Source organism: Dama dama, chromosome 2 (assembly GCF_033118175.1).
Source record: "Dama dama isolate Ldn47 chromosome 2, ASM3311817v1, whole genome shotgun sequence".
Classification (NCBI taxonomy): domain Eukaryota; kingdom Metazoa; phylum Chordata; class Mammalia; order Artiodactyla; family Cervidae; genus Dama; species Dama dama.
Genome location: NC_083682.1, coordinates 24,026,152 through 24,052,971, shown reverse-complemented (window position 1 = coordinate 24,052,971; position 26,820 = coordinate 24,026,152). Strand labels below are relative to the sequence as shown.

The window sequence follows — 26,820 nt, the reverse complement described above, 5'->3', positions numbered from 1 at the left end:
GAAGAAATGGTAATTCAGTCTATTACAAAAACATGCGATTTTTGATGTTAATGTAGTTCCTTACAGTGTTTTCATTAAAAAAAAAAAAAAATTCCCTTCCCTTTGCCTCTCCTCTGATTGTTCCTTAACTGAGATCAGACAAAGAGGAAAAAAAGCAAAACGTTCTAGGGTTGAGGACTTGAACCAGAGAGCAGTGAAAGTTCCAATATTCCGTGTAAGAATTTTCCGTCGATCCCTTAGTCTCGGAGTCGCTACCTTACATCCGGTCCTTAGGAGGGGGCGTGGCTTCCTGGAAATCCTGTCTGCAGTTGTCCTCTGCCTGTAGCGACGCAGAGTGCTGGGAAGAGCTGAAGGTAAGTTACCAGGCTGCTCGCTTCGGGGCTGAATGGCACTTTGCTCCTGAGTATTGAGACCTGCCTCTTTCAACTCCCCTTCCCCATCTTTAAATCTTTCGGGGCTCATTTTAACTGCAAGCCGAGGGTAGGGAACCTAGTCCTGGAGTGCGATGCCCTGAGGGTTTCTGTGGGTTGGGCAGTTCAGGGGAATCCTGCTGAATGTGGGAGGGGGATGTAGCCATTTCCGGGTAATCCCAAGACCCCTCTTTCTACTTCACTTCTCTTTTACTTCATTTTACTTTTGATCAACTTCTCTCGTTCGTTCTTCCTTCCTTCCTTTCCTGTGGACACTTGATGCTTTCTCAATTTTATGTGGTTTTATGCTGGGGAAATGGAGCTTCAAGCCCTCTCCCTCCAAGTTCCCCCTCTCCCACCCCCCCCAACAACCCTCGCCCCAGTCGGACTGCAGCCCCTAAAGCTTTCTATATAGAAATTCAGGACTGACTCAGATCCCTCCCGTTAGTATTTGGATGCTGAAATTTTAGGACTGAATAAGGACTCGGTCAGTCTCCGTTTCTAGAGGAGTCCCGCTTTCACCCACGCCTCCGGATTCCGGGTTCTCCACTTCTCCCCTGCAGCAGGCTGCAGGGGTGTGACCCACTGCGCCAGCGCCAGCTGCTCCTTCCCGCCCCCGCCGCCGGGGCTCCCGCATTCCTGAGGGTCCGCATAGCGCTGAGGCCTCCCCTGATTCACTGAGCCATCCTCTGCTCTCCCTGGTGCCTGGGATTCAAGGCTTTGACCTTGGCCAGCGCTGTGGCCAGTCTGCCTACCTGTTGCTGGGTGTATTTCTGAAGTGCCTTCTTGAAGGAAGAACTAATTCTGACGCAGCTTCATTTGTTTGGGGAAGGGTGGGGGAGAGAGTCCAGGAAATCAAATGTCTGGCAAAGAGGGATTTTTTTGGGGTCATAATTAGGAAATAAGGTTGTTTCTTTATAGGAGACGCCCCTCTGCTTCTTTCACCCCATCTGAAAACCACCCTGGGTGAGTATTACCTAATTTTGGAGCATGGGTTGCCTGACACCTGACGCAGTTTCTTCAGCTGTTGTACCCAGTGTCCTCCTGCTTTAAGCTCCCTGCTGGTGTGGTTAGAAATTCCTCCTGCCCCCAGCTCCAGCCTGTTCAGGAGCTTAGGGAATTTGGCCTATCAGGGGTCTGCATGCAAACCTCTCCTCCCCCACAGCTGCTACTGCCCTCTGATTCTCTGTCACTGTGCCATTTTGCCACACTCAGTTTTTACTCAGCTGCTCAAAATAAAAGCAGACAGGGATGGAAGAGCCTGTCTTATTGGCTCTGATCTGTGAGGTGGGGCACTGTGATAAGAAACAGGATTGCCATCAGCTGGAGGAGCAATCAGGACTTTGTTCTGGATTGGGGGTATTGTGGGATATGCTTTAAATGGTCATTGGGATGAGCATAGATGGCCTAGAATAGTTACAGACAATCTCACAAATACTTGGGTTCAGAAAAGCCCCAGGGCATCTTCAATGGGTAGGACCAGCTCCACCTGTTACTTCTCCACATAAAGGAATCATAATGTAAATCATAATGTATGTACATACATTGATTTGTTAACATGTCACATGAAATGGTTGTCTAAGGTTATAGTAAATCACACATAGGTGATTCCTGGGTGGCTCTGTTGTAAAGGATCCCCTATCAGTGCAGGAGATGCAGGAGACAAGAGTTTGATCCTTGGGTGGGGAAGATCCCCTGGAGAAGGAAATGGCACCCCACTCCAGTATTCTTGCTTGGAAAATTCCATGGACAGAGGAGCCTGGCGGGCTACAGCAAAAGAGCTGGACACACCTGGGCACATACATGTGTACATACCACACACACACATATAAATATATCCTCAGCAGGTGAATCCATCAGCAGTTTCAATTATGAGCCTCAAAAGAAAAGCTGCAAGGTAATTGCTCCAAATTGTAAGGGGGTCCATTTTGGTTTTGGCAGGTTCCTACTTGCAGATGTCTGAGTAGCATGATCTAAGTAATGGCAGAGGTCTATTTAATAATAGTAAAAGCAATAAGAGGAACAATACTCATGTCTATTAACATTGATTAACTGTTTCCTGTAAGTCAGGCACTGTTCTAGGAACTTCACATGTACTAATTCATATGTGCATATATGATATACAGGTAATATGGTTTTCATTTTAGCAAGAAAATACTGAGATTCAGAGGGGTTAAGCTAATTACACTGATTCAATGTATCTAACAAGTGGTGTATTAAATATGCTTTAGAAAAAATAGGAGCCAGCCTTTGAACAAGCCTCAGGATTTTTCAGAGATTTCCTATTTAGTATATACTTACTGAATCTTACAGCTTCCCCACCTGGGTCTGGCATTTAGAAGGAGCCTTACTACTGGGTCTTCTCCAGTGGCTTAGATGGTAGATAATCAGCCTGCAATGAAGAAGACTAGGGTTCCATCCCTAGGTCAGGAAGATCCCCCGGAGAAGGGAATGGCAACCCACTCCAGAAGGGGTTGCCTGAAGGGTTCCATAGAAAGAGCAGCCTGGTGGGCTACAGTCCATGGGGTCGCAGAGTTGGACACAACTGAGCAACTGACTTTTCTTACTGCAGCTGCTGCTGCTAAGTTGCTTCAGTCATGTCCGACTCCTAGCGACCCCATGGACTGCAGCCTGCCAGGCTCCCCCGTCCAAGGGATTCTCCAGGCAAGAGTACTAGAGTGGGTTGCCATTGCCTTCTCCGCTTTTCTTACTATTAGCAACTTTTTCACCTATCTGGTCTTTTTCTAGGTTCCTCCCTCCACCATTACGCCAGAGAGAAGCAAATAAAATGCTGGTACTTGAGTGATTGGGCTTCTCTGATGGCCCATCTGGTAAAGAATCAGCCTGCAATGCGGGAGATCTGGGTTCGATTCCTGGATTGGGAAGATCCCCTGGAGAAGGGAACAGTTACCCATTCCAGTATTCTGGCCTGGAGAATTCCATGGATTATATAGTCTGTGGGGTCGCAAAGAGTCAAAAATGACTGAGTGACTTTCACTTTCATTTTCTGAGTGAATAGTTCCCAGCATGTTACTCTGTTCATCATGTATTTTTTCCACAGTAACCCTGTGTCACCATGGTGCACTCAGGAGGCCTCCTAACCCCCCAGGAGAAGTCAGGTAAGTCTGACCCATAACTCTTACTTGCCTTTATACCTAACCTGGCCTACAGGAGGCATTCAACTCAATTATGTTGAACTCTTGTACTCTGGTCTGTCTCCAGTGCCACTGAAGAGCATCTCTGTGACCTTGTCCATCTGTGAGTTTGTGGCTGGTGTGTCTGCAACCTTAAACTACAAGAATGAGGAGGAAGTTCCTTTGGAGGCTTTCTTTATATTCCCCATGGATGAAGACTCAGCTGTCTACAGCTTCGAGGCCATGGTGGATGGAAAGAAAATTAAAGCAGAATTACAGGACAAGATGACGGTACTGCGGATAAGTACATTACCTCCTTCCTTTTTTCCCTAATGCGTACTCTTCAGGACCTCTAGCAAATGCAACTTCACAAAAAAATGCTGATGTTGAATGCTGTTTCCTCTACTCCCCTCTAACTGCTATTTTCCTAAAATTATTTGGAGGGAAAGTCAATCAGAGTCACTCAAAGTACAGCTGTGGGGGTTTCCCTGGTGGCACAGTGGATAACAATCTGCTTGCCAGTGCAGGGTCATGGGTTCGATCCCTGGTCTGGGAAGATTGCATGCACCACAGGGCAACTAAGCCCACAAGCTGCAAGTACTGAAGCCCACATGTGAGCCTGTGGTCCACAACAAGAGTAGTCCCTGCTCACCACAGTTAGAGAAAGCCCGAGCAGGCAGCAAAGACCCACTGAAACCAAAAATAAAAGCAGAGAGTAAAACTTAAAAACAAAATACAAGTGTGAACCTGGCAATACCAGCCCCCGTTTCTCCCCGCTCGTCTTTGTTCTCTGTACCCCGAGTACCCTCACCAACCATGTCGGCTTGCTTTCTCTGTTCTCAGGCACACACCAGCTATGAGAGTGCCATCATCCGTGGCCACCAAGCCTTTCTGTTAGAGGAGGACATGTGCTCCCGGGATGTGTTCTGTTGTAACGTGGGGAACCTCCTGCCCGGGTCGCAGGCGGAGGTCACCCTGAAGTACGTGCAGGAGCTGCCCCTGGAAGCAGATGGGGCTCTGCGCTACGTGCTCCCAGCTGTCCTGAATCCTCGGTACCAACTCTCTGGTCAGTCTCCTCTCCCTCCAAATACTACTTGGGGGGTTGGTGTAATTGGGGAAACCCCTTCAAAGCTGTTGGGTGCTAGAAAGTGTGGGAAGGGAGCACAGAACTAAAATAGCTTTCTGTAGGATGTTCTAAGGACAGTTGCCTTAATATGAAGACTCCTGAAGTCTCTTTGGAGGACCTGCCCTACACAATCAGCTTGGTGGCCACCGTCAGTTCCCAGCATGGCATTGACAGGATTCAATCCAACTGCTCCCTGAGTCCTATTGAGTACCTTGGAGATAATAAGACTTCTGCTCAGGTAATTCACAAGAGAGCATTATCATTGCTGGTACCCTTTTCCTTTAGATCCTGACCTTGGTCCTCACTCAATTCTTCCTCCTTATTTTTTCTTATTAACCCAGAGGGGATCACACTGCGCTCCCTCCTCATCCCCCCTTTAATCTCCCCAGCCTTCTCTCTGTTCTTGCTACTGCTCTTGGCTGTTCTCCTTCGTGGAAGAAGCCTGTAGCCCTCAACTCTGACCTCAGCCCTGGGCAGAGGCAGTGATAGCTCTAACATGGCTTCTTTGTTCCCAACTCAGGTCTCCTTGGCCGATGGACACAAGTTTGATCGGGATGTGGAATTCCTAATTTACTACAGTGCAGTCCACACCCCTAGTGTAGTCGTGGAGATGGGAGAACCTACAACAAAGCCAGGTATTGTCTTTCTCCCTCTGAGGTTACCTCCTGAGGAGTAACTTTCTGATTTGGAATTATCTTCAAATTATCCTCAGTTTTATTTCCTTCTATCCAGTAGTGGGTAAAACATTGAAACAGCTTACATTATGATGTGAAAGAAATGGTTAAGTTCAATGAATATCTTGTTATATCCTTTAGGCAAATCTAAGCGCACCAGTAGATAATTGAACCAAGGACATGAACAAATAATTCACAAGAGGAAACACTAGTTTACAAACATGTGACAATGAGCAGTCTCTACAAAGGCAAATAAAAATAAAAGTAATAATGTGACATTTTCACTTTTCAAGTTATCAGAGATTTCCAAATCATGCTTCAAAAGGTGTGGTGAATTTGGTACTCAGAGATTGCCTGAACCAAAATAATTTGGTATCAAGCTTTTGAGGGGAAATGTGGCCATATGCATCAAAATAAATGTTTATTTTGGTAATTCTAGGCTTGGGAATTTTACATATGAAAATAAATCTAAATATAAGTAAAAATATGGATTGAAAAGTTCTCTTCTCCCTCAGTTTAATCATATCAAAGACTGGTAAGCAATCAAAATGTCTTACAGTGGTTAAATTCACTATGCTAGGTATATTTGATTAGTTACCATGTAACTACTAAAATAACATACATTAACAGATTGAAATAATATGGGGAAAAGATTTCCAAAGATTGTTAAAGTAAAAATGAGTTGTAGAAGTAGATTACTGCTAGGAAATAATCTATGCATTGGGAAAAACCATTTTAAAACAGAGAAAGTATGCAAGAAGTAATTGTGATTAGTTTAAAAGTAAGTTTACTTTTTAGATCTAACAATTTCTATTGGTTTTGATTCATATACCTTCACATAATCTCACCTGGAATTCCTTTTTTTTTTTGTGGTAAATTTATATACATCAGCTTTACCTTTGTAACTATTTTTAAGTATAAAATCCCATTGCCTTGCATACATTCACCTTGCTGTTCAACCATCACCACCATCTGTCTGCAGATATTTTTCATCTTGTCCTAGTTACTTAATTTCTGAGACTATGTTTAGTTTCTTAATGCTTAGCTTATTATTATTATATTATAATATATTGTAATAATATATACAAATTATTATTGTAATTTCTTTAACATGTCTTTTTTGGGGGACTTCCTTGGTGGTCTAGTGATTAAGACTTTGCCTTCCAAAGTAGGGGGTGTGGGTTTGACCCCTAGTCAGGGAGCTAAGATCCGACATGCCTTGTGCCCAAAAAACAAAAATATGAAACAGAATCTATGTTGTAACAAATTCAGTAAAGTCTTTAAAATGGTCCACATCAAAAAAAAAATCTTTAAAAAATATTAATAGCAATTTATCTTATTTTCTAAATTTTTCTTAATATGTGTGTACTTTTCCTTACAATTATAACTGGTATAACCCATGTCCATCTCTTGTTCTGTGGGGCCTTCTTGGGCTGCCAGGCCACACTGGCTTGCAGGGACCTCAGAGAGGTCTACAACAGCTCCTCTTCCAGGAAGCCCCGTGCTCTGTCTTTGTACATTAGTTGCCTGGCTGTGTCCTTTCCTTTTGGGGAGTTCCCCTCTAGTGCCCCTGAAATTCTCCCGCAACAGTGACCTGGTCTTTGTGTGAGTGTGCGTGTGCTCATATGCTCAGTCGTGTCTGACTCTTTTCAACCCCAGAAACTGTAGCCCACCAGGCTCCTCTGTTCATGGAATTTCCCAGGCAAGAATACTGGGAAATTCATTTGCTTCTTCAGGCAATCTTCCTGACCTAGGGATTGAACCCACCCATGACTCCTTCGTTGGCAGAGGGATTCTTTATCAATGAGCCACCTGGGAAGCTGGACCTGGTCTTTACTCAGTTATTTTAATCCACTGGAGAAAGTTCTATGATGTTGAATCTCAAGTGGTAAGGATTGAGATGTCCAGCCCTCTTCTTGCAAGCTCTATTAGCCATAGGAGGACTTCAGAGAACTCTTTACATGTCTAGAGAATCCCTTCCAGTAGCACCCCTCACATCTTGCTTTCTGTATTATGTATTTGATCAAGATGACTTGCTATTTCCATCCATACCAAGAAGCAAATGACAACTGACTGCTTGACTCACTAAAACAGTTTGTAGTTCGACCAAATGAAGCATCCCACTACATGACAGAAATGCATGGTCTGTCTTTCAAAAACTTAGACTGTACTTTCCATATTAAGAACATGATATTTTTAAAAAATAGTATTTATAATTTAATAAAAATAATCATATAAAATAATTTATAAATAATTTTATAAAACTATTCTTAATCTAAGTTGAGCCATAGACTGAGTTCCTTAAGGGTATTATATCAGACTTCCCTCACTTAACTATTAAAATAATATTTTAAAAAAATTTTTATTGGAGTATAATTGATTTATATTGTGGTGTTTCAGGTATATGGTAAAGTGAGTCAGTTACACATATACATATATTCACTCTTTTTTTGGATTCTTTTCCCATATAGGCCATTGCAGAGTATTGAGTACATTTCCTGGTGCTCTACGGCAGATTCTTATTAGCTGTCTGTTTTGTTTATGGTAGGATGTATGTGTCAATCCGAGTCCTCCAGTTTATCCGTCTCCCCCACCTTATCCCCTGGTAGACATAAGTTTGTTTTCTACATGCATGACTCTACTTCTGTTTCTTAAAATAATCTTGAGGCAGGTATTAATACTTTGATTTCACAGGAAACAGGCTAGCAAGCAGAGGAGCTAGGGTTTGAAATGCCTCATTTAAAAAAGAGGAAGTTGAGACTCTGGAGATGAAAATAATTTGAGCCACGACAAAAGAATAATGGCAAATGACACATATATAGTGTTTCCTGTGTGCCTGGCATTGTTTTAAAGTTTAGCCATATTATATATTAACTCATGTCATTGTTGTGGCAACCTCTCTGACCTCTTAATACAGTGCCAGTCCCACTATAACGAGTTGTCTCTCAGAATGGAAAGTAATCTACCTTACTTATTTAAAAAAAAAAAAAAAGCTACTCCTTTATATCCAGAGATCCTGGATTATATAAAAGTTATTTTTGAATCAGTGTTCTATAAAGTATTTGCTGAGCCACACCCATTTTATTTGGAAGCCATTTTGGTTATTGAGATATCTCAGAGGTAAGAGGTTAAACTGAAGCAGATCTTGTTATCATTCTGAATCCCAGGGGTACTGATAATTTAAAACTGTAATCCTAGAATCACTTTATAAAAATAGGATATTGGGATTTAATTCTGTGTCTTTTATATTCTCTGAACAGTCAGGATAGAGTTGATATAACCCAGCCATTCTTATTTCATCTCCTGTATCTGTTTTCACTTGTTCCTCAAAATAGAATCACAGCTCTGGCTTTTGCAACTTGGTAACATAGGCTAGACACCCATGATCTCTTCCATACTATTATTTGGATGATGCTAGTGTTAGAGTGCAACACACATTTAAGTACTTCTCTTTCTTTGTTCTGGAGAGTATCAGAAGTGCTTCGTACCCAAATAAAGCACAGATGGATTCCTTGTCCTGTATGACACTCATTACACTCTCAGCTCTTATAAATTGTCAGCATAAAAATTATCCACACAGTCATCTTTTTTTTCAAAGTTGTAATTAAGAATTAAGGACAGGCTATCCTGGGGGCTCAGATGGGGAAGATTCCCCAACCAGGAAATGAGGAGAGGACAACCCACTCCAGTACTCTTGCCTGGAGAATTCCATGGACAGAGAAGCCTGGCAAGTTACAGTCCTTGGGGTTGCAAAGAGTCGGACACAACTCAGCGACAAACAGCTTCTTTTCCCTGGTGGCTCAGTGATAGAATCGACCTGCCAATGCAGAGGATGCCAGTTTGATCCCTGGTCCAGGAAGATCCCACAAGCCATAAAGCAACTAAGCCCATGTGCCACAGCTATTGACCTTGTGCTTCAGAGCCTGGTAACTGCAGCTGCTGGGCCTGCACACCCTAGAGCCCTGCTCTGCGACAAGAGAAGCCACCGCAATACGTCCACGCACGACTAGAGAGTGGCCCCTGCTCACCACAACTAGAGAAAGCCCAGGTGCAGCGGCCAAGACCCATCACAGCCAAAAATAAACAAAGTTATTTAGAAAAAATAGAATTAAGGACCCCATATAAATACATTTCCCTTTGATTTGATGTGACGATATCACATAAATTAGTTTGATTCCTCTGGCAAATGCTGGGACATTTTAATGATGTATTTCACTCCCAACTGCTAGGAGATTAACATCCAGATACAGGATTTTAATATTGCTTGTATATAGTAAATTCTACCCTCTTTCTTCTCCTTTATATCTGTAATATATCTGTATCATTTATATGTTTGTAACTCACCTCAAACTCTGTGCCAGCAGATATGGTATAAAGATTAAGCTGTTTTAGATTTGTGTTTTCCAAGCTCCTTAGGTAACTCACTACAATTGATTCTTGAGTTCCCTTTTTCTTACCACGTCTTTATTCTTTCTGAGTAGATGGTGTGTTGGGAGATCCAGCTGCAATGGTGACTTTCTACCCGAATATCCCAGAAGCTCAGCCATCAATTGCCTGTGGAGAATTTATCTTCCTCATGGACTGCTCAGGAAGCATGCAGAGCCCCATGAATAAACAGAGGAAATCTCCGCTGCGCATAGAGGTAGCCAAGGTAAAAGTAGTTTCTTTCTTTTCCTGGTTACTTGCTCAAGTGGGAGTGAATCTTGGGGATTAAATTAGGGTCCATTGGAGCTGTAGGTCTGTTCCCCATCTGAGTTACAGTTAACATGACTGCTCTGAGGTTAGCCTTGGAATAGAAGGGCCTGGGGGATTGAAGGGGCGAAGACCCATTCCTAAGAGTTAGATTGGCAGGGTCATGTGATTGAGAGCATCCTTTCTCACTGTCTTCTCACATGGTCTTCCTTCAGGAAACACTGATTTTGCTCCTGAAGAGTTTGCCTCTAGGCTGTTATTTCAACATCTATGAATTTGGATCTACTTTTGAGGCATTCTTTCCGTAAGTTTCTGGACAGTCCATAGAGAATTTAAAAAGCTACTTTATACAATGAAATATTACTCAGTCATGAAAAGGAACAGATTTGAGTCAGTTGTAGTGACTCCTCCCTCCTCTCTCCCCTACAGAGTAAAGTAAGTCAGATAAACTAGTATCATATATTGACACATAAGGAATCTAGAAAAATGATATTGATGAACCTAGTAGGGAATAGACTTGTGGACACAGCGAGGGAAGTTGCGGGTGGGATGAATTGAGAAAGTATATGCAGCATCATGTGTAAGATAGATAGTTAGTGGGAAGTTTCTGTGCAACACAAGGAGCCCAGCCTGGCCCTCTGTGGTGATCTAAATGGGTGGTATGGAGACAGGCGAGGGTGGGCTAAGAGGGAGGGGGTATATATATATATGTTTAAAACTATGACTGATTCATGTCGTATGTTGGAAACCAACACAATACTGTAACACAATTTTCCATCAATTAAAAAATAAAATAAATAAACAATTTTAAAAGGCTACTTTAAAGGGGTTGCTGCAGAATTGACTTTGGCATTGGAGATTTCAAGTTAAAGTTGTTTACAATTCAGGGACTTAATACTGGGCTATGTCTAGTAGCCTTCATTTCACTGGAGAGTGTTTGTTTTTCTCAGGAATAGTGTGGAGTATGCTCAGAGTACCGTGGAGGAGGCACTGCGGAGAGTTAAGCTTATGAGGGCTAACCTAGGGGGTACGGAAATCTTGACACCACTCCAACACATTTACAAGCAGCCTTCTGTACCAGGCCACCCCCTGCAGGTAAGAATTGGAACAGAGCTCAAAAAGGGACGGAATGGAACCCTCATTGAAGAATCATAGCTCTGGGCTTCATCACAGGATTGTTGAAATATGGTAGTAATTTAGCTGTGGGCTTCCCAGGTGAAGTGGTATAGAATCATTGGTGGTATAGTCTCAGTGGTATAGAATCCGCCTGCTAATGCAGGAGACTCGGGTTCAATCTCTGGGTCAGGAAGATGCCCTGAAGATGGAATTAGTAACCCACTCCCGTATCCTTGCCTGAGAAATCCTGTAGACAGAGGAGCCTGGCGGGCTATAATCCTTGGGGTCGCAAAAGAGTTGGACATGACTTAACGACTGAACAACAGTCCTATAATAAAGAGACTAAATGCCATTTGATGGCATTCCTCTCCCTTAGCTCCATGCTATGGAGCAGGGATGAAGGAAGCTCTTTTGGGAGGTGCCACAGAAGTCCTGCATGAAATTAGCAGAGGAGATGCTGAATATTCTCAGGGTTCTGATCAGACCATGTGAGAGAGGTGAACATTAGAACCCTCATGCCTGTCTGAAGTGACATGAGTCTCTGAAATGAAATAGTTGGGGTTTTTCAAGGGCAAGTTCTGGTGTCTTTAAATATACTTCAGAGATTTGATGGATGTTTTCTTTCTACAGGTTTTTGTCTTCACAGACGGAGAAGTTACTGATACATTTACTGTCGCTAGAGAAGTTAAGAGCCACTATCTAAGGCACAGGTATGAGTTAATGTGCCTGGACCCACATAATGTCACATGTAATCTAGTGCCACCTGATAACAGTATTCATATTCCTTTCAGACAACAGAATGATTCAAGTATTTTAGTTTTAATACTGAAAATATTTTTCTATATATCTCCACTTCGTACTAAAAGAAAAAAGTAATTTTCTAAATAGTATCAACAACATAATGAAATCATTATCTTCTGGTGTCTCTAAACCACAATGGAAACAAAAACTGAACAGTAAGAATTTTTCTTTACTATAAACATTGTGATCAAAATAATACAGAAAACTACAAATTTTTAAATATATAGCTGGGTGAATTATCAGAGTGACACACATGTGTAATTACTACACAAGTCTAGAACCAGAATGTTTCCGACTTCTTCATCTCTATCCATTTCTATCACATCCCAGTTTTAATCTCTACTCGTTTTTTCCCTCTCCAAAGAGGAAATAAAATAACACTGTGGATTATTTTTGCTTGTTTTTGAATGAAAATAAATGAGTTACGCAGTATGTTTTTGTTTCTGTGTATCTGGCTTTGTTCCCTCAGCTATATGTTGAGATTCATGCGTATTTTGCATGGAGCCATAGTTTTCATTGGTATATAGTATTCCACAGGGTGATTATACCATAATTTATTTATTGATTCTACAGATGATAGTCTTTGGTTTCGTTGCTAAAAATTATACTTCTGTGAACATTCTTGCATTCTTTTACATGCATTTTTTGGACATGAACATGTATATACATATATATGAATACATACATACATACATATCTATGCTCATATAATATAGAATTCAAACACACTGACATAGTTGTGAAATTTTGGGGGTATACCAAATAGTTTTCCAAGTTATTGTGCTAATATAATACATACCAGCGTTGTATCAGGGTTCCAGTTGCCGTGTTACTTATCCAAAATTTGGCATTATTTGTCTGTTAAAACTGTAACAGATTTTGTGGGTGTGTGTAGTACTATCTCATAATAGTTTTAATTTACATTTTCCTGATTAATGAAGTTGAGCACATTTTCGTATTTATTGACTTGGATATCCTTTTGTGAGCTTCAAGTCTCTTTCCAAATTTTTTCTATCAGATTTTCTTTTTTTTAAACTGATCTATAGTTCATTCTATGGTCTAGGTACAAACACTTTTGGATATGTTCTAGAAATATAGTTTTCTGTTCTATGGCTTTCCTTTTCACCCTCAAGATGGTTTCTTTTGATTAATAATTGTTCTTAATTTGATATAGGTTTCTCTTTTAGTCATTGGCTTTATGGTTAGTATTTTTTGTATTCTGTTAAAAAGTCTTCCATTATCCAAGGTCTTGAAGCTACTTGCCTTTGTCATTTTCTAGAAGATTTATTGTATTTTCTTTCACAGTTAGAATCACAGTTGATCTGAAATTTATTTTTGTGAATTGTATGAGTTAGGGGTCAGGGTTCTTTTCTCTCTTTCTCTCTCTCTCTTTTTTTTTCATGTGGATATCGTGTTGACCTTTTATCTTTTATTTAAAGTTTGTCCTTTCCTCAGTGATGTACAGAGCGATTTTGACACAGATAAGTATCTATACATGTGTGGCTTGTTTCTGGATCCTCTGTTGCATTCTGTTGATCTGTTTATCTGGACATGTGCCGGCAATACTGTGTATAAATTAGTGTTACTTTCTGATAAATTTTCATTTCCAGTAGAGTAAGTCCTCAGCTTTGTTCTTTTTTCAAGACTTAGTCATTCTTGGACTTTTTGTATTTTATAATTAGCTTGTCAATTTTTACCAAAAGAGGAAACATGTTTGGATATTGACTAGAATTGTATTCTCTTTATGTCAGTTTTGGGAAAACTTTACTATTTGTTGTATCAAACATTTCTATCTACATAATATGTCCTTCCTTTCATTTGGGTCTTTCTTCATTTTTTCTAAATATGTGTTTCCTATATATTGCTTTGAAAGATTTACCAAACCTAGCAAATAGTTGCAAGAATAAAGCAATAGATGTTCATATACCATTCACCCACGTCCACCAGTTTTCAACATTTTAACATATTGATTTCACTTAATTTTTTTGGTCTGAAATAGTTGAAAGCAAGCCCAGATGCCATGACCTTTCATATGCATATCATTTTGCATTCATCTTCTAAGAACTGAGAATATCTGACAAATAGCCAGAATAAAACTACTCGGGCTTCCTTGGTGGCTCAGAGGTAAAGAATACCCCTGCCAATGCAGGAGACATGGGTTCAGTCCCTGATCCAGGAAGATCCCACATGCCACAGAGCAACTAAGCCCATGGGCCACAACTATTGAGCCTATGCTCCAGAGCCTGGGCTCTAGAGCTACAACTACTGCGCGCACATGCCGCAACTCGTGAAGCCCATGTGCCCTAGGGCCTGTGTTCCCCAAGAGAAGCCACCCCGATGAGGAGCCCACGCACCGCAGCTGGAGGGTAGCCCCCTCTCGCTGCAGCTAGAGGAACGTACACACAGCAGCAAAGACAGCACAGCCAAAAAGAAATTAGTAAGTAAAAAAACCAGCTACTCAATTCAGGATATTTAATTTTTATATAAAACGTTATTTACATATAGGTCATTTTGCCAATTTTTTAATAATGTCATATAGAATTTTGTTTGTTTTTGATTTTTGTTCAGGAGGAAATTCAATAATAAGTATTTTATTTAGTTATTATGCCTCTTTAATCTCTTTTCCTCTAGAGTAGTTTCTTGGCTTTTCACTCTTTAATGACACTGACATTTTATAAGAGTACTAGCTAGTTATTTTTGGAAAATTTCAATTATGTTTGTTTGACTATTTAAGTTTATGTTTAGATTAATATTAAATATTTTTGTAAAAAATATTCCAAAGTGAATTTGGGCCTGGCTGTGAATTTTGTCACTTAGTTAAAGGTGGTATCTGACATATAACTTTGAAATTTTTGTAAACATCTTGTTTTCAGTCAATGTTTACCCAGTAGTTTTAGCATTCACTAATGATTATTGCTCAGATTGCTGTTAGTGGTTACAAAATGGTGATTTTTTTCAATTCTGTCAACTTTTCCATATTTATTACTTGGCATCCTACTGTAAAGAAGAATTTTCTCTTCCTGACTACCTCTGTGCCCCTCCCCCCACCTTTGTTGTTGTTGTATCAATGTGTACTTTTGGATTCTTCTATTATTTTTCATTTTTTAAAGATTCATTGCTCTCAGTATCTATTTAGATTCTCAGAATTTCTAGGTTTGGTCAGTGGAAGCCCTTTTAACTTGCTCCTGTGTCTTTTTTCACACATCTCTGGTTTATGAATATGTTCTTTCTTTCTTACAAAAAAAACCCAAAAAACAAAAAACAATTTAGAGATCTTGTTGAGAATTTGAAGAAGATAGTACCAGTATGTTGGCAGGCTGTGGTCTCCTAAGGGCTTGATCACAGTTAGGTTCCTGTAGTTGGATGTCGGGTTCTTAGCTCTCCATGTTTAGAGCATTAATCCTGAGGCTGATATCACTAGATATGGGGATGATGACTCACGTTAACCCAATAAAAAAGATGGATATATAGGCCAAAATTTCAGTGTATTATTTTCATATAATGAAAACTATTTTTGTCATGCCCTTAAAAAAATGTTTGTATTTGTAGTATCTCTGTTTATAGACAGTCTTATTTGGGAATCTGTTTGTGGTTTAGAAGCTGTTTGGTGCACATCAACAAGGGTGGGGAGAGGACCCTCCAGTTAGAAGAGCAGGGGGCACTTTTGTTCCGGTGGCTCAGATGGTAAAGAATCTGCCTGCAATGCAGGAGACCAGGGTTTGATCCCTGAATCAGGAGGATCTCCTGGAGAAGGGAATGGCAACCCACTCCAGTATTCTTGCCTGGAGAATTCCATGGACAGAGGAGCCTGGCGGGCTATGGTCCATGGGGTTGCAAAGAGTCAGGCATGCCTAAACAACTGACACTTGCACTTTTCGTAAGACTAGCCTTTTGAGGGCAGGTGTGGTTTCGGTACAGTGTTAGTCAAACACTGATGGCAGTGTCTGTTTTTCCTAACTTCTCATTTCTGATTAATTCTTTGGATTGATTATTAGAATAATTGATGAGGATGCAGTCCTGTTAGTTTGGTTTTTTTCTGCTTCTAGAATCAGTGTAACATATAATGGTTTGCCAGGGGCATCTTATGGTCAGACTAGTGCTCAAATGTAATTTCTGCTTTTTTGTAGATATGTCATCTTGGACATATTTTTTTAAGTTCTTCGGGCCTTAGCTCCTTACCTGTGAAAATGAGATATTATCCTATCTCTTAGGAACCTTGTGATGATTAAATTGCATCATTGATTTAAGGCATCTGGTCCCCTGAAATATGCTCAATAAATGGTAGCTCTTACTTTTGGTCAAGGAAGAAAACTATCTTTTTATGTACTTTTGATCATTTTGTGTTAATTTTGTAAATTCACTTTTTAGTGCCTGTCTCTAACATCTTCTTTTATAATTCCAGATGTTTTTCATTTGGTATTGGTGAAGGAGTCTCCACCAGCCTAATAAAAAGCATTGCCCGGGTGTCACGGGGCACTTCAGAATTTATCACAGGCAAGGAGAGAATGCAGGCCAAGGTGAGGGACAGGCCTTGTGTCTAGAGGTGGAAATATAAGAGAGTGTGGAGCAGAGTGGGGCAATAACTCCCTGCCAGCATTCATTTACTTATATCCCCAAGGACTTGGGCTATATACGTAATGGGACTACTTTCATCCTTATGCAGAAGGAGCCCAGTATATAGTTTTGGAAGAAATGGTGTCTGGTTCTAGTAGTTGGAAGCCCAGAGCCAAGATGCTGGAATAGGTTAGGGCTTTGGGTTTAAGACCCGAAACAGAGAAACTGAATTTTGAATGTCATGATTGAGATTCTAGGTGTTTGCGTTAGGGCCTCTTTTGGTACTATACCTTATCCTCTGTGCAAATACTACAAAGTAAAGATGAAAGCACAGCAGTAATAGGTCTGGTAAATCGGAAGAGGTGGTAGATTGGTCCATTTGCTTCATATACAGAAGGGAAGGCATCTTCCACCTCTGGTTATATTTCTAAATTCCTCTTTCCCAGATCTCTTATCTAATTCCTGCCTCTCCTGGGTCTCCTTTCCCAGACATTTCCTTCCTTCCTTCATAATTATGTCATTCAATCTCTCAGTGTTAGTTTCCTCATTTGTAAAGCAAGAGTAATAATGCCCATGTCCTGGTGTAGATAGCATTAAGGAATAGGTGTACCATGTATTACATTGCATAACACTTGGTATGTGATATTCAGTGAGTTGCTGTTACTGTTTTGTGCTTATTCTGGTCTTTATCCTTCACCAGGCACTTAGAGCCCTGAAACGTTCTCTGCAGCCCGTGGTAGACGATGTTTCTCTGAGATGGGATTTGCCTGATGGTCTGTCTGCTAAAATGCTTTCCCCAGAACAGACTGTCCTCTTTAGGGGTCAGAGATTAATCCTCTATGCCCAGTTGACTGGGACAATGCCGGTGAGTTCTCATTCTTGTCTGTTCCTCTAGTGAGAGTAGCTATTGTCCTAAACTCTGCTCTGGGCAATTCCATGAAAGCTGGTAGAGTCTCATCAAGAGATTTCTCTTGCCAGGTAGAGTCAGCCCGGCCCTTCTCTATCATTTCAAGTCTCTGATTTCTTGAGTTGCCTGGTTCCCTGTCAGAAATTTAATGGGTTGGGTTGGGGAGCTGCCCCAGTTCTATCCTTTCTTTTGGTAATCTCTTCCTCTGTCATTTTTACCCTTCTCTAATTTGTAGCCAGCAGAGGCAACAGGAGAAGTTTGCCTCAAGTACACACTCCAAGGAGAGAGCCTGGAGAATAAAGTGACATTTTCCCTACAACCCAAGCTCGATGCCAAGTGAGAATTCAGTGTTCCTTTGCTATTTTCTTTCTTTCTTGTTTGGTCTCTGCCATCCTTCAGGGTGATTTCCTTCTCTTATTCTGGGGTTCAGTAGTGGCCCTACCATCACTTCTCCTTTCTAACCTATTTATCTCTTTTTCTTCCCCCTAATCTGTTTTTTCCCTCCTTTTCATCCTTAACTTTTGAAGGTCCTGTATAACTGACTTTTTTATGCTTGTCCCTAAATCACAGAATTTTGTTTTCTTTTAGCCTCACCATTCACCGACTTGCAGCCAAGTCCTTTCTCCAGATCAAGGACATGGGCCTCAGGGAGACTACAGCAGGTGATAAAAAAGATGTGGTGAAAGTCAGCATGGAGTGTGGAGTCATAAGCTCCCACACAGCTTTCATTGCTGTCAACAAAGATCTCAACAGGCCAATTCAGGGGCCACTGTCTCCTCGGGATGTTCCAAGGCCACTGCTGCTGCGTGCTGCCCCAGTGGTGCAATCCTTCCCCCAACAGAAGTGTGGACAATGGAGTAAGTTTTACCCCATTCAAACTCATGCAAAAGAAGGGCCTCTGGACATCTGAACACAGCATTTAAAGAAAAAGTTTGTGAAAGGTCCTTTTTGTTTTTCATCACTGAGACATGTCTGATTCTTTGCAATCCCATGGGCTAGGTATCCCAAGTATCTAGGGATAGATGGCAGAGGATTTTCCAAATGAAATTAACAGGAAATGAAGTGGGAAGACAATAAGTGAATGTGTATTCAAAACAAAGGATATTCAGATGGGGTCATCAAAATATTAGATACTGCAGAAAAGTCAAGGTAAAAGTTGAAAAAGAGCTACTGGGTAAATCTCAAAGACGCCCTTGCCAATCTAATGAAAAACAGTTTTATTGGCTTGGATCAGGAAACAGTCCATATTACAGGATGACAAAGGGTATAAGTGAGGCTCCTCTGATGTCTCAGTGGTTCAGAATCCATGTGCCAGTGTATGAGACCTGGGTTTGATCCCAGGTCCAGGAAGATCACACATGCTGTGAAGCAGCTAAGCCTGTGAGCCACAACTACTGAACCTGTGCTCTCGAACTCAGGAGCTGCAACTACTGAGCCCAGATGCTGAGCCCTGCTCATCCTGGAATCCACAAGAGAAACCACTTTAATGAGAAGCCTGCTTGCTGCAGCTAGAGAAAACCTGCACACAGCAATGAAGACCCAGCACAGTGTTGAAAGTCCACTTTAGTTTTGATTCCTTGACTTTTGTAGTGGCACTGAACTACTAAAAGGAATCAGGAGCTTTGGTATAAGAATGAAGCAGGTAGAGTGTTGGCTTAATACTGAGGTGGGGGTTTTGTCAGATGGGTGTGATGAAAAGGAAATTAGGGACATAGAGTTGATATTGATAAGAGTGATATAGTGTTGGATCTGAGATTTAGGCTAAATAGGGAAGAAAGTAAAGATGGAAGGAAGTTGTTACATAGGAAAAAAAAAATAGAGGAAACAGAATCCAGATGAGGTCAAAGACATAGAGCCTGTCATACAGAGTGGAGTAAGTCAGAAAAACAGATATCACTATGTTAATGCATATATGTGGAATCTAGAAAAATGGTACTGATGGACCTATTTGCAGGGCAGGAATAGAGACGCAGACGTAGAGAACGGACATGTGGACACAGGAAGGGAAGGAGAGTGTGGATCAAATTGAGAGAGTAGCATTGCCATATATACACAACCATGTGTGAAATAGCTAGCTGCTGCCTAGCACAGGGAACCCAGCCTGGTGCTCTGTGATGACCTAGAGGGTGGAATAGTGGGTGAGGGAGGCTCCAGATGTAGGAGATATATACATACACACACACAGTTACAACTGAATTGAATTGTTGTACAACTGAATTGAATTGTTGTACAACTGAATTGAATTGTGCAGGAACCAACACATCATTGTAAAGCAATTATCCTCCAATTAAAAAACACAATCAATAAAAAAGAAAAGAAACTGGAAGAAGTGGATCCTGTATTTTAAAAGAATATTTTAAAAGTTTATTTTGTATAGGTGGAACAATTTGCTTGATAATAAGATTCTGACTTGGGAGGGAGTGGTGAAGTAGAGGGGGTGCTGAAGCCATTTAATTGAAGAAGCCAAGAAGTTTTACATTAGGGTGTTGGACAGGTTATCTGCATAGGTGTTGACATCTCTCTAGATGATGCAGCCTGCAATGAAGTGCAAGTCTGTGATCTTTCAGACACTCCAGTGGGTGACGGGAAGTGACAGAGAAGTTGGAGGTTGACGGCAGCAAGGATATGAGGAGGGTAACCCAGGTGAGACTGGCAGACTGGTGACCTGGCTGCAGCGATTGGGACTGAAGTGGTTTCCATCCACACCTCCCAAACCTGGGGACTTGGGATATGGCCCTCGAGCAATTTGAGGGGGTGGGGCAAGAACAGGTTTTTTAACAGTTTTGAGTTAAGATAACTAGTCGGAAGAAGCCTCTTGTGATGAAACTCAAGATGCCGAAGAGGTCATTGTCCTGTGTCAAGAGTTCCAGAAGCGCTCAGAGAGTGACGCTGTGTGCTGGAAGTGGGCTCATCATAGAAGAAAAAAATACACGATAGAGACGGTGGCTAAACTGATCTGGATAGGAGGGTCTCAAATTATCCAGGGCCTTTGGCTCCACCTGAGCATAGAGGGCGCCTTGGTCTCTATCTCTACACTGGTGTTTTTCAGCTTTCAGAGGCCTTGTCCCACTTCCGTCCTCCTTCTCGGCTCCCCGATGATCATTACTGAGGGGTGTCCCACCAGCAGAATAGTCGTGATCCTGATCCTTTTAAGCCTGTGATTAAACAGAGCCTGTTCTCTCTACGTGAGCATCTTTCCAGGGACTTTTTCTGACCAGTGTTTGTCTACCACCTGTATAGGACAAAGACGTCACAGACGAGAGAAGAAATGCACGTCCTTATCAGAGGGCTGCCCTGAGAAGACAAAGCCTTGTGGTTCTGCCAAAAAGACCAGTGTGGAAACTCGCGGTCCAGGTGAGATGGGCCTCAGTCTTATCCTCTTCTCTATGGGAACTGAAGAACTGATCTTCAATTCTCTGCTATCTTGTGGCTTTCTTTGTTGTTGTTGTTTAGTCGCTCAGTTGTGTCTGACTCTTTGTGATCACTTGCACGGTACCCTGCCCGGCTCTTCTGTCCATGGGATTTCCCAGGCAAGAATTCTAGAGCAGGTTGCCATTTCCTTTTCCAGGGAATCTTCCCGACCCAGGGATCGAACCTGTGTCGCCTGCATCGGCAGGCAGATTCTTTACCCCGAACCACCAGGGGAACCCTGTGACTGTCTCTACCCAGGAAGTTACCTATTTGAAAAGCAGCAGGCAGAGGTTGAGATTTGTCCAGTCCCTGTATTTGCCGGGGTCAGCTTATGACCCTGAAGCCTGCCCAGTAGAGTCTGAGTTGAGCCCTAGATAAATAAACCACGTTGCCATCTCCGCTCACACTCCTTGCCTATGGGCTGGGGCCCTCCTCCTGCACAACTCATCATGTGTGGGCCCCTGCTACACTGCCATTCTTGTACAGGCTGGGTTTACAAATGGGTCTTCCTGATACTGTCTGATGATCGTCTGTCACCAAAGAGTGTTCCTTGGTTACTGCCTTTTGTTTCAAGTAGCTGGCTTTTCATGTACATAACAAATGGAATTGAAGTACATTTCACCATGAAGGCATGTCTTTTCTATTAAAATAGACTTGCAGGACATTTCTTTCTAGTCTCTCCAGTTTTGTAGCCAGAGTTTGTGCTGTACAATTATTTCATTGTTTAAAATCTTATTTGGCACTCATTCTTATTAGATTATCACAGCTTCAGGGTCTAAGGTAGATTCAGAGCTCTGTATTCCCAGTTGCTGTGGAGTTTTAGGCAAATTAGTTCACTTATTAGCACCTTAGCTCGCTCATCTGCACAGCTCCTCACCTCCTTGGGTTGTCAAAAGAACCTTCTTGGGTTGTCCAAAAAGTTCATTCGGGTTTTTCCATAAGATGTTATGGAAAACTTTTTGGACAAACCAATAGTTTGTGTTGGTTGTCTATAGTATCTTACTACCTCAGTAACTTAGAATATCCCCACTCTAAGCTTTTTCACTTATGAATCCTTTTACCAAAGTAGAAAGAAAAATTACCCAGGAGAATAAGCTACTGGTTTTTATGAATTAATTAGCAATTACTATTTGTAGAGAGCTAATTAGTGGCCTTCCAAGTACTTTACATTCTTTGTCGTGTGTTAGGCTCTATTGTCTTGAATTTACAGAGAAGGCTGAGATTCCTGTTAAAGAACAGTTACATTTTGAGTGTTAACAGTGCTGAGATTCCAACTAAGACTGTTGAAATCAGAGCCTTAGGTATTCCCCACCCCCCGCCAATTGGGGTGGAACTGTTTCTCTGGTTACACTTTTTCTTACCTACTAATTTTCTAAGTTGCTCTAAGTACATCATCTCATAGGATTGAGATAGCCAGATGCGAGATACTTTCTATGAAAATTTTGTGGCCTTTAAGCAATTTTCATACCACCAGGATTGGACACTAGGCCATTCTTTGAGATAGACTGTTGACAGCTTCCATTATATCTGCTTTCTTTGGAAATTTTGATAATTAAAACCCAAGTTATATTTGTCTACAATTTTTTTAATATACCTAAAGTTTTAAGGCCCATTTAAACATGACTGATGCTGTGTATAAAATAGATAACTAGTGAGAACCAAATGTATAGCCCAGGGAACTCTAGTCAATGCTCTGCGGTGACCTAAATGGGAAGGAAATTCAAAATTTTATTGTTTATTTTGCTGAAGAGTAGAAGTTAACATGACATTGTAAAGCAACTAGACACTAATAAAAAATAATTTAAAAAATAAAAATAAAATAAACAGGACTGGGTAAGACTTAAACAGTACCATCATGTGGGTTCTTTAGTGACCTGTATCTTTCCCTTGTTACTGAATGTTTCAGTGCAGTCCGTATGTCACCTGAGTGGCCTGCATTGTTACAGAGAGAGGGCATGTGTCCTAGGGGACAAGACTAAAATGAGGATCTTGTGGTATCTGTTTAGTGCTGGGCTCTCACTCCTGTCTCTGAATTCAGACCTGTCTCAGGATGCTCAGGGACCATTAGCACCATAATTTCCCATCCTCTCTTTGCTTCTGCCCCACAGTTGTTCAAGATAATCATCTTGTAGAGTTGATTTCCCTTCAAAAGGCAGATGGTTCCTGGGATCTGAATGAAGGTCTGGCCTTGGTCCTGGGTATGAAGTTGGAAGACATACAGGCTGCACTTCCTGACAAGGTAAGATTCAGAGAAGAAAAGAGAGTGTGTATATTTTTGTGAGGTTGAGGTGAGTGATGAGAATTCGGGTGAATCATGACTCACCTGAGGAAGAATACAAGAGGTCAGGGACTGAATTAATTTCTGATAAATAGAAGTTGATGATCTTTCTGGCTGTGTTGGAGCAGAAAGAACAAGAAATTAGTCTGCTATTAGAAGTTGATGGTTTAGAGTTGATGGATGACAGAGGGAAAGCAAAAATCCTCTTTAACTACATTTTCTGCCACTCATCTTAGTTATAATTACTTATATTTATTGAGCAATTACTCTGTGCCAGCCACTGTGCATTGCACTTCCCTTCATGACCTTATTTATTCATCAATCAATTAAATATGGTAAATCCTACTCATGCTGTGCTTAATAGATGAATAAACCAGGGTTCAAAGAAGTATGATAATATCTTTGTGTACTCAGCTAGTCAGTGGCAGAGCTGGATTCAGTCTAGAACTATCTGTCTTCAGAATCTATGTTCTTTCTCCTAAACAGGGTGGTCCAGAAATTAACAGAATTTCACCAAAGTTAGGATAGGTGAAGTATCAATAGGGACAACTTAGTTATTTCAAATGTGTTCAAGTATGCTGATGAGGACAAATTACATTCAAGAATTTCAAGGTAACTTACTGAATCTTCTAATTGAGAAATTGTTGAATATTGAGATATACACCAAATGAGACATATGAGACAAATGCCAAGAACTTGAAAGACACCCATCATTCTGAATTTCCAAAATGTGGAAGGTGATTAAATAAATTTTAAATATGCTATAATTGCCTCATCTAATATAGTATCTACTAGTCACCTGTGGCCTCTAAGAGCTTGAAATGTGACAAATGCAAGTGAGAAATTAAATTTTCCATTGAATTGAAATGTGCTATAGTTGTGAAAGACAAACTGATTTCAAAGACAACATAAAAGTGTAAACCATTCTTGATAACTATTTTTAAATTGATTATGTGTTAAAATAATATTTTGAATATATTAAGTTAAATGCAATATATTAAATAATTGTACTTCTTTATTTTTACATGTGGCTGCTAGGGCATTTAAAGTTATATATGTGTCTAGCATTATATTTCTGTTGAAATAATTATTCTAAAACAAATAATTAAAGGGATAATTTACAAAAAAGTGGAAGAAGATATGAGAATCATGAAGTTCTAACTTGGTTTCCTTGAGAGCAAGACATGTCCGGCTAACATTTCCTTCCTTCTTATGGTAACAGGATCAATAAGTCAGGGGAATGAAGAGTCCTCCAATAAGGAATCTGAATTTTTAAAAAATATTTATTTGTTTGACTGTGTCGGGTCTTAGTTGCATTATGAGGGATCTTTCGTTGCAGTGCACAGACTCCAGCTGCAGTGTGCATGGGCTTAGTTGCCCTGTAGCACGTGGGATCTTAGTTCCCTGACTAGGAATCAAACCCAAATCCCTGCATTGGCAGGCAGATTCTTAACCACTGGGCCACGAGGGGAGTCCCTGAACTTAACCTGGGGGCCTCAGGGAAGTCTCTCTCTGTGGTACAGGATGCGAATTCTTCAAGCTGGGCCACAGTCCTGGCGGTGCTCTGGCTGCATGACAACGCTAAGGACATGGAATGTGAGTGGGAGCTTCTGGAAAGGAAGGCAGTGGCCTGGATTCGCATCCATGCAGGTAGGAACCCAGTCCTAAGACCCCATCTTTCCCCGTGTTTAGGAAGCTAGCCATCATCCCAGGCATTGAGCCTCCAAGCCTGATAGAGGGTTACCAAGATAGGGTTCCCATATCTCCTCCCCAACCCTCCTGGTTCACACCTTTCCTGATGCCCCAACTGGTTGGATGAGGATGCAATCTGAAATTGGGGGAGTGGAGGAGGTGGGTGTAGAGGGAAGGGGACATGGGTGGGGAGTGTGAGCTGTGAGAAGGACGTGAAGTGAAAATGTGCTGTACTGAGTGTAGGACGGGACGTGGAGCCCTGATTCCTTGGGTATTTATCGTTTCACTGCTGCTGAACATTTCTGGGGCTGGAGAAGATTAAAGGGAGCCTGGGCAGTAGGGAGAAAAAAGTCAGGGGTATTGAAGACAGCTAAGTAGGGCTCAGGGAAGATGCTGAAGAGTTTCGGGGAGCCTGGGAGGAGAGCCTATCCTCTCATCACTGTCCCTCAGCCTTCATTTTTGTTTCCTCCTTCTCCCAGGGTCCGTCAGGCATGAGCTTGTGAAAGCTGCAATTGCTCTCACGAAATCGTCTGTGGATCCTGCCATCTTTGGCCCCTGAAGAGACCCTCCAGAAGAACAAGTGCCTCTGCCATGTTACAGTCCTTGCCTTCACCGTCTCTTCTGCTCTGATGTTTCTGTAGTTTATACCTATCCTGTCAGCTTCTTATTGTACGAGCAGTGGGCGCCCACACCCTCTAGCCTCTTGGTGCCAGCTTCTCTTCAAACGTGCTTTTCCTTCCCCAGCTCCTACCCTCAGCTGAGTGTCACGGGTCCCAGAATCTGTTCCCTTTCTTGGAGGAATTCAAAGCATTCCCAGGCTATAATGTCCCTCCTCAATTTTCCAGAATGACCACATGAAACACAGGTGATGTGGACTCCAGACTAAAGATTGTAGTGTTGATGTTTAGGGAATGCTTGAATTAGAGAATTCTCTGCACTTTTTTTCTGTTTATTTTTGTCCTTAGGTACTTATCAGGACCAGACTGGTGAACTATGCACTTTTTTATTTTTAGATAGGAAGAAGAGCTGGAGGGGAGGTAGAAAGCCAACACTGGGATGAATATAAGCTTAAGATCACAAAGAGGGAGACTCAGGGGTCCACTGTGAGGTCTGGCACTTGGGTAGCTTCTTTCTTTTAAAAATGTTGTTTTTTTAAATTTGGAGAATAATTGCTTTACTGTGTTGTGTTGGTTTCTGTCATACAGTGACGTGAATCAGCCATAAGTATACATGTGGCCCCTCCCTCTTGAACCTCCTTTCTACCCTTCACCCCATCCCACCCCTCTAGCTTATCCCAGAGTACTGGGGTGAGCTGCATGCGTTGTATAGCAACTTCCCACTAGCTATTGGTTTTACATATGGTAATATGTATATTTCAGTGCTCCTCTCCCAATTCATCCCACGCTTTATTTCTTGGGGACTTTCTTGATTGATCCTGCTTGGGCTTTGCTGGCCTCTGCTACATGCCTTTCCTCCCACTGCCTTGGTGACTTAGGTTGAGTTATGTCTGATAGAGACCTGTTTCTCCTTAATCCTTAAATATCTTAGTAAGAAAGCACTAATGGACTCCTTAGTCCTAGTCTGAACTTATGAGGCTTCTAAGTCCAGATCTGACCTCATATAATATAGGAAAAAACAAGTTGAAGGGCAGTTTCCCCTGAGACCTCAACCTAGACCGCTCACCTCATGAGGAAGAAAGGAGCTCCTCGTGTTTCTGAAACTAATGTCCCATATACTCTATCCTGGTAGAAATGACCCTTTTTGATGTGTTGCCTCCTAAAATGATATCATATCAATATTAAAATGGCCATCTCTACCCTGCACTTTGTTGTATTTGGTCTTTATTTATAGAGTTACTCACTGAATCTGCATCAGTTTTTATTATCCCTTGTTTTTTCCAGCCAACTTTCCGGGTGCCTCTACTGTTCACACTGTGTCCTTTCCTCCTATCTTCTGTTGTAGGCTGGCTTCCTGTCTTTTTTTAATGAGAAATATATATATATATATATATATATATATATATGC

General features: G+C 41.4%; 1 protein-coding gene across 2 annotated transcripts; it reads left to right on the top strand.

Annotated features, from left to right (window-relative positions):
• Positions 1–308: 308 nt before the first annotated feature.
• Positions 309–26,618, top strand: VWA5A (von Willebrand factor A domain containing 5A). Of its 2 annotated transcripts, none has more exons than XM_061167665.1 (19): positions 309–353; positions 1,332–1,376; positions 3,472–3,529; positions 3,633–3,835; positions 4,388–4,610; positions 4,733–4,908; positions 5,191–5,305; positions 9,826–9,995; positions 10,252–10,340; positions 10,987–11,131; positions 11,783–11,862; positions 16,356–16,470; positions 17,208–17,372; positions 17,650–17,750; positions 18,003–18,271; positions 20,655–20,768; positions 22,934–23,064; positions 24,627–24,753; positions 25,275–26,618. In XM_061167665.1, the coding sequence occupies exons 3-19, from the start codon at positions 3,487–3,489 to the stop codon at positions 25,352–25,354; spliced, it is 2,346 nt and encodes a 781-aa protein (XP_061023648.1). In that variant the 5' UTR covers positions 309–353; positions 1,332–1,376; positions 3,472–3,486; the 3' UTR covers positions 25,355–26,618. The 2 variants fall into 2 exon arrangements, with proteins under 2 accessions (XP_061023648.1, XP_061023658.1); XM_061167675.1 differs by lacking the exon at positions 309–353 and adding an exon at positions 3,159–3,241.
• Positions 26,619–26,820: the final 202 nt, after the last annotated feature.